We start from the raw sequence: 15,272 nt of genomic DNA, 5'->3' as shown, positions 1-15,272 counted from the left end.
CTCATTTCCCGCACAGGGAACCACTGGGCCAGTCTAAAATCAGGCAGATCTCAAAAAACCATGATGATATCAGAAGGGGTTGATCACTTCCCAGCTCGGGCACAGTCTAATACCAGCCCAAAACCCCTAAGGGGAGGGGGGGACTCAATCATAGCCCTGGGATCACCATCCAGCCTCAACCAAATGCCTGGCGGAAGAGCTGTGTCTTGCAGGCCCTACGGGTGTCTTTTGTTTCTCCAAAATTCCATTCTATTATATAATTAAAAAGTCATTGGTGATATGTCACCCTGGAAATTTTTCTTCTAGTGTGTTTACAAGTCGTCTCTTTCTAAATATCTTTTTCATTAAATTATCCTTGTATACATGGCCTCATAAATAAGATCTAATTGAATAAAGTATTAAGAAATGAAGGAAGTAGACAGCCATAAGGCCGTCTAAAGAGCATCTTGCTTAATAAATCTGAGTGCTGTGGAAGGCCGCTCCTGGTACCAGTGTGATTATGCCCTATTTATCAATGTTTACTTAAGAATGTAGTTAAATGAGAAACCCAACAAACGTAATTTAGCGCAGCAAGCAGGTCATGTGACCTGGGTCTTACCTAATTTATCTTTTATGACAGATTCCATTTTCTGCTGCTGGTATTATCATTATGCAGAAATACAATTGTCTGAGGGAAATGCATTCAGCGTCAAAGTGGGAGCTAACCTGGTAGTAGCAGCATTTCATTTGAATGACAGTATTCAATTATCAAGGGGGAGGATCACTCTCTAAGGAACTATGTTTATTTAATTATGGCATAAGAAGCAGTTAAGATAACCAGGAACTATGGCAAAACTATTTTATGGGCATCACTCTTATTATTGCAAACCCTTTCATATCCAATATCTGCCACTGCATTCCCAGAAGCCTTGAGTCACACGTCTAGATAAAGGCAAATAAACAATAATGTTGCTACACAGTCACACTAATGCAAATTACCAAATTGCCCCATAGAAAAAGTGTGATGATTAATGAGCCAGTTTGGTGTAGTGGTTAGGAGTGCGGACTTCTAATCTGGCATGCCAGGTTCGATTCTGTACTCCCCCACATGCAGCCAGCTGGGTGACCTTGGGCTTGCCACAGCTCTGATAAAAACTGTTCTGACTGGGCAGTGATATCAGGGCTCTCTCAGCCTCGCCTACCTCACAGGGTGTCTGTTGTGGGGAGAAGAAAGGGAAGGCGACTGTAAACCGCTTTGAGCCTCCTTCGGGTAGAGAAAAGCGGCATATAAGAACCAACTCTTCTTCTTCTAAAACACAGATCATTTCCATTCCCCAGAATCATATGCATTCATTGAATGCAATCTGAACCATAATTTATGCTGATCTGATTCTCAGTTGTGGAAAATAAAGAGTTTTCATGCCATCCTACCATACAATGAGTCTTCCTTGGGTTTCATTGGTGTTATGCAAAGAGGTTTTCTCTTTTACACACTCCATGAAGTTAAATTCAGCTGGAATGACTGAGGCACTGCTAGCCCATGCTTGGAAACAGTCCTCTTGAACATTTTTTTTTCTCACTCTCAAACACATGCATACACTCCTCACTCATACCATACCGGAACAACAGGTACTTCGAGTAATAAAACTTTCATAAATTGGAAGAATGTGAGATTATGGAGGAGTTAACTTTTAATTTACAATACATGAATGGTAATTCACAGTCTAATATAGTCACTGAAAAATGGTTAATGCTCTTGTTCTATGCTAATGAAAATCCTTATATTGTTAAACCTACTTCAAAGGTGAACTCTTTTCAGGCAGACATTCTTGCTAGATAATTGGAATTGTCGAGTGCTTTAAAGCTTCCCCCTCCATTGTTTTGAATTTAAATAATGGTTATATGCTTCGTGTCTTATTGTTCATGATTTAGTTTGCAACTTTGATCTAATGTTCTTGTTGATTGGTTTGCATGCGTAACTTTATGAGAAACTCTGATTTAATTATTCAGTTTATACTTATGCTTTATCTGGAGAATTCATATTTTAAAATAACTTTTCCATTCTGCATAAGGTCCTAGAAGCCACAGGAATACCTTGATCAAATACTAACGGACCATGCTTGAAGAAGACATGGTATGGCTGTTCTGAGTTGTCCTAGATACACAGCCCTCCAATGGCCACGTACACACTAAAGTTATTTTTCTTTATTTTCCCTTTATTCCTTGGTAGGCACAATGGTATGCATCAATAACTATTAGGTGAGGGAGGGACCTCTATTGAGCAAACTTGAAAGACCTTTCCTGTGCTAAGTCGGGACGAACAACAACTCTTTGAACAGCTGCAAATGAGCTGTAAGTTTGTAAGTGTCTGACTGTGGGTATCTGAAGGAAGCCAAGATCATTTCAACAGTACCAGCATCTTTGAGAATATTCTGCACAGGCACACAATGTTGCCTTGAGGTGGCTTACAGAATAAAATCATAAAAACAATGTATCATATACAACCCCATTAAAAACAGCAATAACATTAGAGATAATATCCCACAGGTAAAATGGAGGACAGTAATCTTCCCAACCCAGCTCTGCTGATTCCAGACAGAATATTTTTAGATCTTAATTACAATCCTGGGATGTTTGGATAGGGTGGAACCTCCCCAATCAAAACTCCGGTCAACCTTCCCTGGCCTCAACCAAACACCTGGTGGAAAAGCTCTATCTTGCAGGCCCTGCGGAACCTAGACAGCTCCATCAGGGTCCTCAGCTCTTCCGGGAGCTCATTCCACTAGGTTGAGGCCAAGGCTGAAAAGGCGCTGGCCCAAGCCCTGGTCAAGGACAGGAGGATATCCAGGGTGCCCGGGACAAGTAGTCATAGCATTCATTCTTCTGAGTCTGCTCTCCAACAGCATGTTCAGCACTCAGATGGGCCCTTCCCTGGAGGTTTGGTACTGATGGTCTCCAGTGATTCAGCTGGTGGCTTGTCCCTCCTTGGTGGCAGGGCTTCGCTCCAGTGATTCAGGAGCTGTAGGCAATCACTTACTACGAGTCCATGCCTAGCATTGTAATCCCATCCTTGTCGCCAGTATAAAACAGGTGGGTTCACAAGGAGGAACGGTAGGCTATCAGGCAAACAAACAGCTCTATATTGATACTTTTGAACAACAATTGAATCTCTTGTGGCTGAGGAGCGCTTGATTAATTTGAATGGATTGGCTTCCGCGGCTGGAAGCCTTGCAGCGCATTGGCTGCTGTAGAGGCTGCTAGAATCCTTCCTCAGACCTCAAGCTTAATCACATACACAACACTATTTGGTTGGTATGGCTGAGCATAGTGTAGGCAGAGAGACATGACCATGTCTAACTACAGTGGCAAAGTGATGATCAACTGCAAGCAGTTCCCTGCTTTAAAATTCAAGCAAGTCATCTGAATGACCAGTCATGACTCAGGGATAACTGTCTCATGGAGAAAATGTAGTTCTTGGAGTAAGAAAAAGCAGCTTGAAGATGTAATAAACAGGCTGTGCAGTAGTAGAAGCAGTGACTGCACAGGTATAATGCTGCTAAAGGGAAATTTCAACAACAGTCATTAAGGACAATCAGGAGTTAAACTTCTTTGGCATCAAGGGTCAAGCAAGGAATATCCAGAGGCTGCTCATTTGTTTTGGGTTTGGAGTGCTCTCATGGAATCACAAGACAATCCCTGATGCAAGGGTGTGGTAGTTTCTTGTAAGTTGTCTCATCGCAATGTAGCACTTTTTTGCACAATTCCTATCAAGTTTTTAGAGCTGTTAAGAGGAATTTTCTTAATTCCTTTTGTTTCATCCCATTTCTTCCTGAAACACAATCTATTCATTTTCCTCTTTTTAGGGAATTTGGAGTCTTTTTCAAATCGTGTCCATACTGATCAAAAGAGAAATGGAAGGAGAGGAAGGGTGGGAAGGGAGGTCCTATCAAAGTTCAGACCTGCATGTGTGCAGAGGCAAGTAAGGTCTTTCTCCTAGAACACCACACTTAACATCAACAAAACAAATAAAATCCTGAAAGGGATGAAGTTGCAAAAGCCTCGCAGGGAGGTGCAACCAAAAAGAACAATCAAACAGAAGAGGTTTTTTTTAAAATGAAAGAGAATAAGAGACAAGATGGAAAATTATCAAAAAGAGTGAACTCTGGAGAAAGAAATTTCATTCTCTGTAACAATGCTACATCCTTCCTTGGTTTGATGCAAATAGATTCTGCTTACCCCTTTGGCCCCTGCACATTTTGACGGTAATACAGGTAATATTCTTTTCTAAAATAAACTCATTCCCAGAAAAAGGATACAATGAAAGTCAGCAATCTAACCAGTGCATTGACCCAGGGAAGTTAGGACGGTCTAGTCATATGGAGTCACTGAAGCAGTAGGTGCAAACTTAAATGGACTCCGGGGAATGGTAGAGGATAGGAAGGCCTGGAGCAGTGGTCCCCAACCTTTCTGAGGTTGGGGACTGGCAGGGCATTGGGGCGCGGCCCGCGGGCCGCGCCCGCATGGGCCATGCCCACGCATTGGGCCGCGCCTGCGGGCCGCGCCCCGCCCTGCGCCCCGCGAGCCGCGCCCGCACATCGGGCCGCGCCCCCGCATCGGGCCACGCCCCACGAGCCGCGCCTGCACATCGGGCTGCGCCCGCACGGGCACAGCCCGGCCCCGATTCCCTCTCCCCGCCCTCCCGCAGTAAGAAGCTTCCCGGGCCGCAAGCTTGTGGCCTGGGAAGTTTTTTACTGTGGGGGGGCGGGGAGAGGGAGCCGCGGCCCAGCACCATGGCCTTCGTGGCCCGGCACCGGGCCGCGGCCCGCAGGTTGGGGACCACTGGCCTGGAGGATCATTGTCCATGGGGTCGCGATGGGGCGGACATGACTTCGCACCTAACAACAACAAGTCATATTTCAATGAAGCACTAGAAAAGAGCCAGAGTTCAGCAGCACCTGAACCAACAAAATTCGTGGCAGGGGAGGACCCACCATGAGCTGCTATTCACCTCTCCAGATCTAGCAAGGTGAAGATCTGAAGAAGTAAGCAGCGACCCATGAAAGGTCATACCCTGCCATGAGTTTTGTTACTCTTCAAGGAGATCCTGGACTCAGATACACAGCTAACCATCTTAATCTATACTTCAGTGAAAAGAGTATCCAACAAATGATTGAATGTCAGTTTTGTCTACTGTGAAGACATTTCAAAAAGCGACTGCAACTCCCGATTTTTGATTTAATGAAAGGAAAGGGTTATTGCTACATTTCCTCAAAGAACACTCAGTCTGATCAGAGAAGCTTTTCCAACATTTTATCTTATCATTGTATGGCAAACACAAGACATGATCCAAAATGAATACACAACTTCTTTCTCAGGCAATAAAATTTGAAGAACATCAATCTACAGAGCATAAGGATTCTGGGGGACAGCTAAGCGATGGTGCTAGCATATACATTCAGCCCCTGGAGTTCAGTCCCTTATAGCCCTTTCTCAACAAAGAATCCATCTGCAATCCACCCGCTTTAGGATACTTTGGGCTGATTCTGCGTAGAGCAGGGTGTTAGACTAGATGGCCTGTATGGCCCCTTCCAACTCTATGATTCCATGATTCTAAGAGCCTAGGAAGTCTCTCTTTTCACTCTGTTTGTGGGGCTTTCAGAGCCAAAATCTGGTAGGGCAAAAAAAGGGGGTGGGGGTTTGGAAACCACAGCCCATGCTAGAGAAGATCCAGTCATCCTTCAGAAATAGAGAAGAAGCCAAGTATACCAGCTGCTGAGGGACTTTGGGTTCTGTAACCATTTGGACGCAAACATACCCCTTGTATTTTCACTTCTGCACTGATCTTGAATATCATCTATGAAACACTGAGCTCACCCAAAATATATGCTTTTGATTTCCCTTTCACTCAAAATGAGCTAGGAGATATTTGTTGCCAAATTGGTTTTTGAAATCAATATCAGGCTAAATAGAACTAGAGTCTGAATGTGGTCAATGTTGGTCAAGCTGTTTCTGAAACCACATTAGCCCATATGCATCTCTTACTTCCCAATCATATTTTCTTCTAAATGCAAAGACACCAGACTCATGGTCAATAAATAATTCCACTTTAATGACAAAGTAATAATTTAGACAGATACAGTGTGCACACCTGCAAAAAATATATGCAAGCTGGTTTACAAGCTAGAAGAACAATAAATCAATAGAAAATACATCATCCAGTTAAGTCTGATGACACCAAATACTTATTATTATCATCATCATTATTATTAGGGCTTTACAAAGACTACAAAACTTTTCAGATGATTTATCTCACTGTGTCTGTCTATTTACATGATATGTTACATCAAAAATGTACAAAATATAAAATGTATACAGACAAATGTTCCACAAACAAATTTTAAAGTTGTAAACTAGGTGGACTCACTGAGATGTATTGCAGGGAAGTTGTACATACATACAGGTTTTGTATGCCTGTGTGCGTACTTCAAAAATGGCAGGAATTAATAGGTTTGTATGTTATTTTAGACCACATATATACTGAGGAACAGTCATTCCTTTAGTAATTTGACAGAGTGGCACGTTCAGCAATAATAGATTTGGTGGCTGGCATCCATCCAACTACATTCGATGTGCATAAAAAGGAGGGCAATAGCACCGTGCAGCGGACCTGTAAATTTGGTGATGCAGCAAGGAAAAACTGCATTGTTTTCATTGTTTTGTAAAATAGACAGCCACCAGATAGTCACAGGAGTTCTTAGCACCAATTACATGTCCTGAAGATATTTGTTGGTAACTTGATCCTCAAAGTACTCTACTGGTGCACACCCCATTGCAATGAACTTGGCATGATCCAAGAAATGGTTTCAGGATTGTGGCCGTATGTGTACAGTACATGTCTACACAATGCCATAGCCCTTAGATTATTTTTGAACAGACATTTCTAATTAATCAATTTTTATTCAGTCTGGTGCAGCCTGCCAGGCCAGATGTACCTCAATTGTTCGTTGTTTTCTAAGATATATTGGCGTCATAATGTAAATTGAAACATGCTGACTCTAGCACGGATAACTCCTGCATAGTCATAATACTTCTAACTACAAGACAAATACATCCGTTTTTTTAAAGAAAAAAAACCAACAACAACAGATTGTACAGTTTGTGTTCTGGATTGTATATAACATAGAGGTCATCTCAGTAAATGAAACATCTCTTAACACCAATTGGATAAAATACAATTTCTTATTTGTTGTTGCTCCTGTTTGTTTGCTTTCATTTGTGCAAGGCTTTTTGTAAATTTACAATATACCCTCCCCCAGCAGACTGTGCAAAACCACCCCCTTCCCCTTTTACAGTATAAATTTTTTTCTCTTTTCCACAGTGGGCATCACTGTGGCAGTGTTCTTTAATGCTGAATTTCTTCATGTACAACAATTGCAACCAAAACAACATGCTACAAACCAGGGAGAGGGGGAAAAAAATAAAGAAACATTTGTGCTCATGCTGCATCAAGTGTACCCAGCTCTGCTGGATAAGATTTCAAAACATCTCTTTTGGAATACGCTCTTTTCCATAGGACCAAATGGATGTGAGCCAACTGCCTCGAATTTTTGTTTTTCTTAAAACATAATTACTTGGGAGTGGCTTCTGGGTCACTTGACTATTTTAGATGGTAATCTATCTATTCACACAAGATAAAAAATACTATATAATCTATCTATATATCTATATCAATAGTTCGTTCTTCTAGCCACTTCATTAAAAAACCATGACATACAGACATGAGGCTACTGTGTTCACTGATGCTCTCTCGTTAGTCAATGAAGAAAGAAAACAGTGTAAATAATCAATGGTTTAACAAATTAAACCAACAGTAAAACTGTTCTAGAAATCCGTTTTTAAGGCAGTGAGACAGCACCATAGGAAATGTTCTTCTTCATTCCACTGAAAAGGCTCAAAACAAACAAAGCCCTAAGAAAGCCTTTTGTCAGTGTTGGATAAGAATTGGTAAAAAAGAAAACCCTTGTTAAGAGGTGGGCAGGTGTCTAAAAATACCCTTGTGGTTAAAAACAACGTGTATATATAAAACAGATGATCTGTACAAAAAAACCCCCAGAAACCTTGGTGGACCACATAGCTGCAAACATGGCAGGTCAGTATCGACTTGGCACTTATCCAGCATATCACAGTAGCATGCTTCCTGGCAATTGCACAACACTGTTTGTGCTTATTGAGTTTACTCTCATTTTTTTCCTGACTCATTTTGGAATGGGCAGCAGTGTACAATTCAAGCACTACTGGAGTCCTGTAATCAGAGCCATGGGGCCACAACGGAGGTGAGAGGAGGAGGATCAAGAAGACCACTAATGCAGCACCTTGAAGTCAATGGAAATGCAACATAAAAGGTTTGTACTGTAAACTGTGAGACAAGGAGGAAGGGGAAAAAAGCCCAGATCAATTCCAGTTTGGCTAAGACATGTGCAATCTGCTTAGTTACCCCTCTCCCTGGTCATTTCCAGTTGACTGATGGGAGTCTCACTCAGCTCCCCTGATAGTGAAATCTCTTGAAATTAAACTAGTTCAAGCATTCCATTTTGATTTGCTTTCCTGACTTTCCAGAATTTAGAAACCTGCCTAAATACGACACAGCCTACACACACACCCTCGAGCCACCCTGATTTGCTGCTTCCATACTAGCAGCAGTTGGTGGGGATAGGCTTTACCAGCATCCTCCAACTAGGCCCAGCCCCTTCTAGAGAGTTGATTCAAGTGAGGGGTCCAGAATGTCGTCGTGATGACTGGCAGTATCGCTGTCACAGCTCTGTGCGCTTGAGTAGCTGGCTGCCTCTTTGAGCCTCATAAGCATATTCATCTGAGAAAGAAAGGAGGAGGTCACGCTTATGGGGTTGCTGTAAGAGTTAATGCAACAGTAGCTCTGCTGCTCTCTTCCAAATCAATTACATGCAGCACTTCACAGTGGGACTGGTCATGATGACACAGTGCTTCCAATTGCAACTGACAGAGAGGGCTCCTCCAAGTAAAATCATTCTTAAAAAACAACAACAACACAACATCCACAGGGATGTAAGGGACAAGGAACTCTTGCTCTGAGCCAGGACTCCAGAGTTCAGCCCCCACATGCATTTCTGCACTGCAAAAGGTTATATTCAATCTAAGCAAGGTACAAAATGGACTCAGAGAAAGAATGAGAATGACTTTTGCAGGCACATCTGTGCGGCCTTCGAGACAGAAGTGAGAGGAGGGGGCTGAAATCAGCTGCTGAATACAAGAGCACCATCTGCTGTCCAGGAGCTGACCTTGGCAAGAGAAAGGAGCTCACCACAGCTGCAAGGCTGGCTTTCAGGGGAGCCTTCAAGCACATCTTACTTAACAGCAAGAGCCCCGGGGAGTTGGAAGAGGCTCTGTGCCTAAAATTACTATAATTATAGTTGGTATTTATAAAGTATCCCCTCTTGAATTGGTGCTCAGGGAACTGCTCTAACACAGCCTGCATATTACAACGCTGCATTTCTTTAAAATGAAAGGGCTATATTTTCCCTATCAAAAAAATCACATAGAGAAAGTAGGATAGAGAGTTTACGAGCACCTTTTAAAATTCATTCAGGTCTTTCAAGATCAATGTTGATTTGCAGAGCTCCCATCCTTGGTGTGAGCTAGCTGCCACTGGTGCATGGAGTTGCATAACAGAGTCTTGTTAGTACATTACTAGGAAAAGGCATGTCCAATATTACAAGTAGAGACTGGGGTCAAGAGGGTCTCCAAGGCATTTTGCCCTATCCCTTCACTTCACCCCACCCCTTCTTATGCTATATACATAAGTGTGTGTGTATGTGTGTGTCTTCCCCTGGTTCTCCTTCTTCCCCTCACAACAATATTCTGGCACTCCATTCCCATTATCACTCCAATGTATCCTTAGCTTCACTGATCAGTCCCTCCTTCCTCACAACTGCTTCATTGACCAGTCTCTCCCTCCTCACAACTGGCTGGAGAGATACGGGGGTTGAAGTGACTTTATTAAAGCCAAGCCTAGTAAATAAAAATCAATATTTGCCAGGAAGGTCCTACAAAAAAGAAGGTTTCAAGCAGAGTTAGTTTGGGAGTTAAAAGGCTTTACAGGGAAATGGATAATAGGAGTTTGGAGAGAACTAGGTGTTCCAATTTTTATTAGGCAACGACTTGGCCTTGCAGACAAGAACAGTAAGTGCAATAGCCAGCAGCAGGCTTCACAAGAGCAGACTTCACCAGCCAAGCAACAGACCATGCTAGTGGAGCTCAGTGAAAGCAAGGCAGACTTTATCCTACACAAAGGGCCTGCTGCAGAATACCTAGCTATTTAGAGGCCAGAAGATTCTTTGAAGGAACCATAGCAGAAGACATGGTCTTTCACACAGCTTCAGAGGGGGGTCCTGGGGAGCATTAAAAGGGCCTTTGGATCAGATGTTTGACAGGCTCCTCTCACCCCAGACCCTTCCCAGGCTGTGGAGAGCTCACTCATGCCTTGCTACAAAATCGAGATCCCGGATAGCAGACAGAGATGTAAACAGCTTGCTTGGGTTTTTTTTTTAATTATTATTTTAGCGGGGGGGGGGGGGAAGAAACCTGCCATCACCCATGAGTAGGAGTTGGAGTTCTTCCAAACTTCCATCTCCTCTCTAAAAGACAGAAATATGTTTCTTTGGAGAATATGACTGTTTTGGAAGCGTCCACTCTGTTGTGTTATACCCTAGTTCCACCCACAAATTGCCAAAAATTTCCCAACCTGAAATTAACAACCGTATTGCCAGACAAGGCCATTATGAGCCTGCCATTCCTTAGGAGGTCCTGTGAGGTCCTTTTCACCACCTGAACTCTCTCATCTGCCTTATGAGAACACATCACATGCCTTTCCTTACTCTGTTGATGAGCAAGCCTCTTCTAGAGAAGTGCATTCAGATCCTTTGTTCTGAAGCTGGCTGAGTGGTCTTGGGTCAGTTGCTCTCTCATTCTCTCTTTCAGCCTAACAAACCTAAGGGGGGGGGCTGGTTATGAGGAAAGTTATCTTGTTCTGAGTTCCTTGTACTACATATTATGGAAAGGATTTATTTAATTTCTTCACTTATGTGTCCGCCTTTCTCCTGAGCATCAAGTTTTCTAGAGCCTATTGTATTTTTTTCTTTTTTTGCACAATGGGCTTTATTAATAAGCAGCCATAAGACTGGGCCAACACAGTTGGGGTTGAGGACTGAATACACTTTTGAAGGACAGGGAACTCAAAACATTGACAAAATACATAGAGAAAAGACACTGGTGAAAAGGAATCTATAAAGGGATCTGACAGAGAATTATCTCCAATTCAGCTTAGCACTAGAAACTAGAAGTCACAGGAAGAAGAAGCAGAGTTCTTGCCCACTGGAGAGCCAAGCAAACCTGCAAGCCAAGGAGGCAAGCAGAATAAATTTTCCATAGTGATTCAAAATAATAAACCAAATATTTCACTTTGGTACTTATGAAGTTATTATTATTATTATATATAATAATGCACTAGAAAAGAAATACTCATTTCTCATTTACCAAAGGATCTCCTTCTGACTCTGTCTGTGGAATGTGCTTTGAAGTGGTTCCTTCTTTGGCAGATGCATAGCCTTCATATCCAACATCTTCAGGTCTTATCTGAAGTAAGGATGACCAATCATGTTGCAAGGAGCTCCAGGGGCAGGTTTCTGCAATCCATTTAGACGGATCTTCCCAAGGCGCTCGTTTTCCATACATCTAAAAGCCCACCCCAAAAAGAGGAACAAATGGTCTGTTTCATTTCACTTAAAGAATCTTCAATATATTATTAGGTCAGTCAGAGATGAACTGGCCATTACTGGGATGTCTTTTCATCTAACTTGTGCACATTTTATATGAGCAGCTGCCCCCCCCCTTCCCCAGCTACCTCAGCTCCAAATATCAGACAGACTTTGCCCCATCCTGTGTGGAGAAGCATGTTCATGGCTGGGCCCTGACCAGCCCAGCCCGACTTAACCAGCCCAGTGTCTCCAAGGGCTGCACAACAATGGCAATGCCAGCTGGCCAAGCTGTGTGGCAGCTCTTTCTCCTTGTCTTTCTCATATGGGATGGGGGTTGGGGATGGAGGCAGAAACCTTTTCACATACTATTTGTTCTTCACAATCTGCACCCAAGTACAGTTGAGGAATTAAAGGATATTTTTAAATTCCAAATGGTTTTTAGGGAGCCTTGAAGGCAACTTTCTTTTTGCTGCCACCCTTTTCAGTCTTCCAGCTCTTCTGTACTATATCTCGTCCCCTTGTAGTTGTTTGTGAAGTGGAACGAATGGATGAGGAAACTGCAGTCTAGTAATGCTTCTGTAATATTTCTCTTTTACAATGATGAACACAGGAAGAGGAATGCCTTTTCACCACCAAAAAAGACTATGTTTATGCTCATGGGACCTGCATGGGCAAAAGCCATGTGGGACAGGGGCTGCAATTAAGGAAGGGAACTAAAGAAAATCAAGATGAAAACATGGCTTGTTTTGGTTCATGGTTTGTCGCACGCTCTTTTTGTGAACCATGAACTGTCACAAATTTTGAGCTCCCAGGAAAGTGCTTACCTGAAGGCCTTCTCTCACAGCTTCCATAATATATGGTACCAAGGAATAATTCCAGAGATCTGTGAACCATACTCTGGAACTGTCCACATCCATAGGGCAGGGCAAAAAGAGGCGTGGACCTGAAAGGACCATTTTAGTTAAACACAGTTATTATTTCTGCCAAAGATAGTGTGCATTCACCTGATGTAAAAAGAAAAGCTGTCAATATATTAGGACTATTAGGAAGTGAAAATATTGTTAGTGGACAGAAAACAAAGGGATTGAAAAGCCCCGGTGAAATGCAGAACATACTCTTTGCATCCTGGCTGATGCTATCCTGATCATACAGCTTATGCTGTTGTAAAAATTGATTTCCTCTATGGATTCCAGTTAACCTTAGTTTACATTTTTGGGAATAATACAAAAGACATTTCATCTGAAAACAAGGCATGCCATATTGCGAACAATTAAGCTAGCATTATCCAACTTTCATGTCTGCGCTGCCAGCTGCCATGCAGGCAGCTGCCTATGCGTACTTAAGTGATTTTGGCCATTTGGAAACATATAGCAAAAGGCCCAGGAGACTTTCTCTTTTCTGAGCCTCTGAAACTTCTGTCTTCTGAGGCCATTCTTATCTATTATTTTGCTGTCACTAACAGCCAGTTTCATCAGTCAGGCCAAAACCCCTCTGGCTACCAATGTCTCATACTGCATTCACCCGTAGTTGGATATCGAGCTATCATTGCACTATAGCACCCATTTACTATGGGCTTTTCTTGTGTGAACAAACCAACCAATCTGCACATGTCTGCCATAGTTCAGTAACTCAATATCCAACTATGTGTGGATGCAGTGTTAGCTACTTTGTCATCACAGAAGGCTGGAACAGGTAAGGGTTTGAAGCAGCTGAATGCTAAGGCAGACCTCAATGGTCTTAGAACTGAAATTTCTAGGCCAATGACTAACATTTTAATTAAACTGTTTAAAGAGATGACTTCTGAGATCTCACTAACTACAACTAGCTGAGTGGTTTCAGAAGTCTTTACTGTAGTATGCAAATATAGATCAAATAAAGAGCCCAGTTCTGAAATAAAGGGCTCCTCTCTCTTGGTTCTGTTCCCACACACTCCCACAGTGTTGTCATTGTTGTTTTGTTAGAGCATCTTTAGGAACTTCTTCCTAAAGACAGCACTGCAAATTGTTGAAAAATAACACAGAAGATAATAGACGAGAAACTAGAATCCCACAAGCCTTGAGGAAAACAGGCTTGTCTGTGTGCATACTACTCAGAATGAATAAAAGCAACAAGGAGAGGCACAAAGGAAGGAAAAAAGACTCAACACTGCAGTTGTGAAAGGTGAGTGAGTTGTGTGTCTCTTTATTTAGTTTTAGCAGGAACATTTTATTTATAGCAGTGTAATAGTGCTGTCAAGTTTGCAAATATAAATTCTAATCCAACCAACTCCCAGAGGTTTTCATTACAGATACAGGTCAGCCGTTGATTAGATTGACTTCAACTCAGTAGACTCAAACTTTGACCCTTAATTTGCATTATTATCTGAAGAGTCAACTCACCAATTGTTACATCAGAAGAACTGTGCGTTTCTAAAAAGCTGTTGAGATGATGCCATGTTTTGGGAATCCAGTCAATAATTTTGATAAGGTCATTATTGCGGACATTCCTCTCTATTTCTGTCTCAATCAGCTTCCTTCTCAAATACCTGGACAGGAACCCTTTAATAGGTTCTGTGTGATTAGCACATAAAACCCACCTACACCAAGGAAGAAATCAATGGAATTAACAGATTCAAAATACAAAAAGTTTGTACCATTCACTAAATTAATGATAGCAGATTGAAGACAAACAAAAAAGAATGCAGTTTTACATACTACATAATTAATATGGCAATAATTGCCACACAACCAGGAGGAACTTAGATGAGGGTTAGGTAATTACATGGAAGATATGGCTTGATGTCTCCCATGAAACAGTAAAAAACGGTGTGTTCCAGACAATGCAGCTATGTTAGGAATTAATAGCAGGAGCTTGCTATCAACATCTTGCCCTCTGGCCCTTGCTTGGTCATCATCAATAAACAGCTTGTGGAATTAGATCTGTCTTTCTCTTTCTGCCTCACAACACATAGATGTCCTTCAGTTTCAGTGCTGGGTTCAGCGATAAAAGTAAATTAAGATTTAATATACTTATTCTGAGGACACTGACACAGAAACAAGTGCTTCAAAAGTGACCTTTTTGGCCCCAGCATCCTAAGCTAGTGAAAGTCACATACACAACTGTGACAGAGTAAACCACCATTTGTACCACCTGAGTGCCTGATAAATGAGGTGGAAAGAAGCCTTGGCTGCCCTTTGCAAAGGTCAAATTATGTTATGTTAATGGCCATTTGACATGTTATTTTTGTTTTACTGTCTATACAGGTGGTGCTTCCTGAGCTGCATGCCAACATTGGAATAAACACATGCACTGCCATTCAGTTATTTAAACAAAACAGCTAGAGCATTTTAAAATGCACATGTGATAATTGTTTGTATTTTAAAAGCTTTTCATCCTAATCAGTTACTTAATGTCACTCACAAGCCATAATGATTTGGCAAAACATTCAAATATTAAAGCTTTTACAATAAAAATTCCTAAAGTGCACCAGATCCAATAGAAATCTAAAGGGAAAATAAATCCATG

The 15,272-nt window shown here is 42.0% G+C and overlaps 1 protein-coding gene across 15 annotated transcripts in view; it reads right to left on the bottom strand.

Annotated features, from left to right (window-relative positions):
* Nucleotides 1–6,616: 6,616 nt before the first annotated feature.
* NAV3 (neuron navigator 3) overlaps nucleotides 6,617–15,272 on the bottom strand; it is a 548,360-nt gene continuing 539,704 nt past the window's right edge. For all 15 annotated transcript variants that reach the window (XM_077338887.1, XM_077338888.1, XM_077338889.1 and 12 more), the window contains 4 exons: nucleotides 14,147–14,343; nucleotides 12,593–12,711; nucleotides 11,548–11,745; nucleotides 6,617–8,848 (listed from right to left, as the gene is read on the bottom strand). In XM_077338887.1, coding sequence (XP_077195002.1) covers nucleotides 8,729–8,848; nucleotides 11,548–11,745; nucleotides 12,593–12,711; nucleotides 14,147–14,343 — 634 coding nt within the window. In that variant the 3' untranslated portion in view covers nucleotides 6,617–8,728. The remainder of the gene's footprint in view (nucleotides 8,849–11,547; nucleotides 11,746–12,592; nucleotides 12,712–14,146; nucleotides 14,344–15,272) is intronic.

The sequence above is a fragment of the Paroedura picta genome, chromosome 5, assembly GCF_049243985.1.
Source record: "Paroedura picta isolate Pp20150507F chromosome 5, Ppicta_v3.0, whole genome shotgun sequence".
NCBI lineage: Eukaryota > Metazoa > Chordata > Lepidosauria > Squamata > Gekkonidae > Paroedura > Paroedura picta.
Note: the sequence above shows the minus strand (reverse complement) of the source record. Positions and strands in the feature narration are given on the sequence as shown.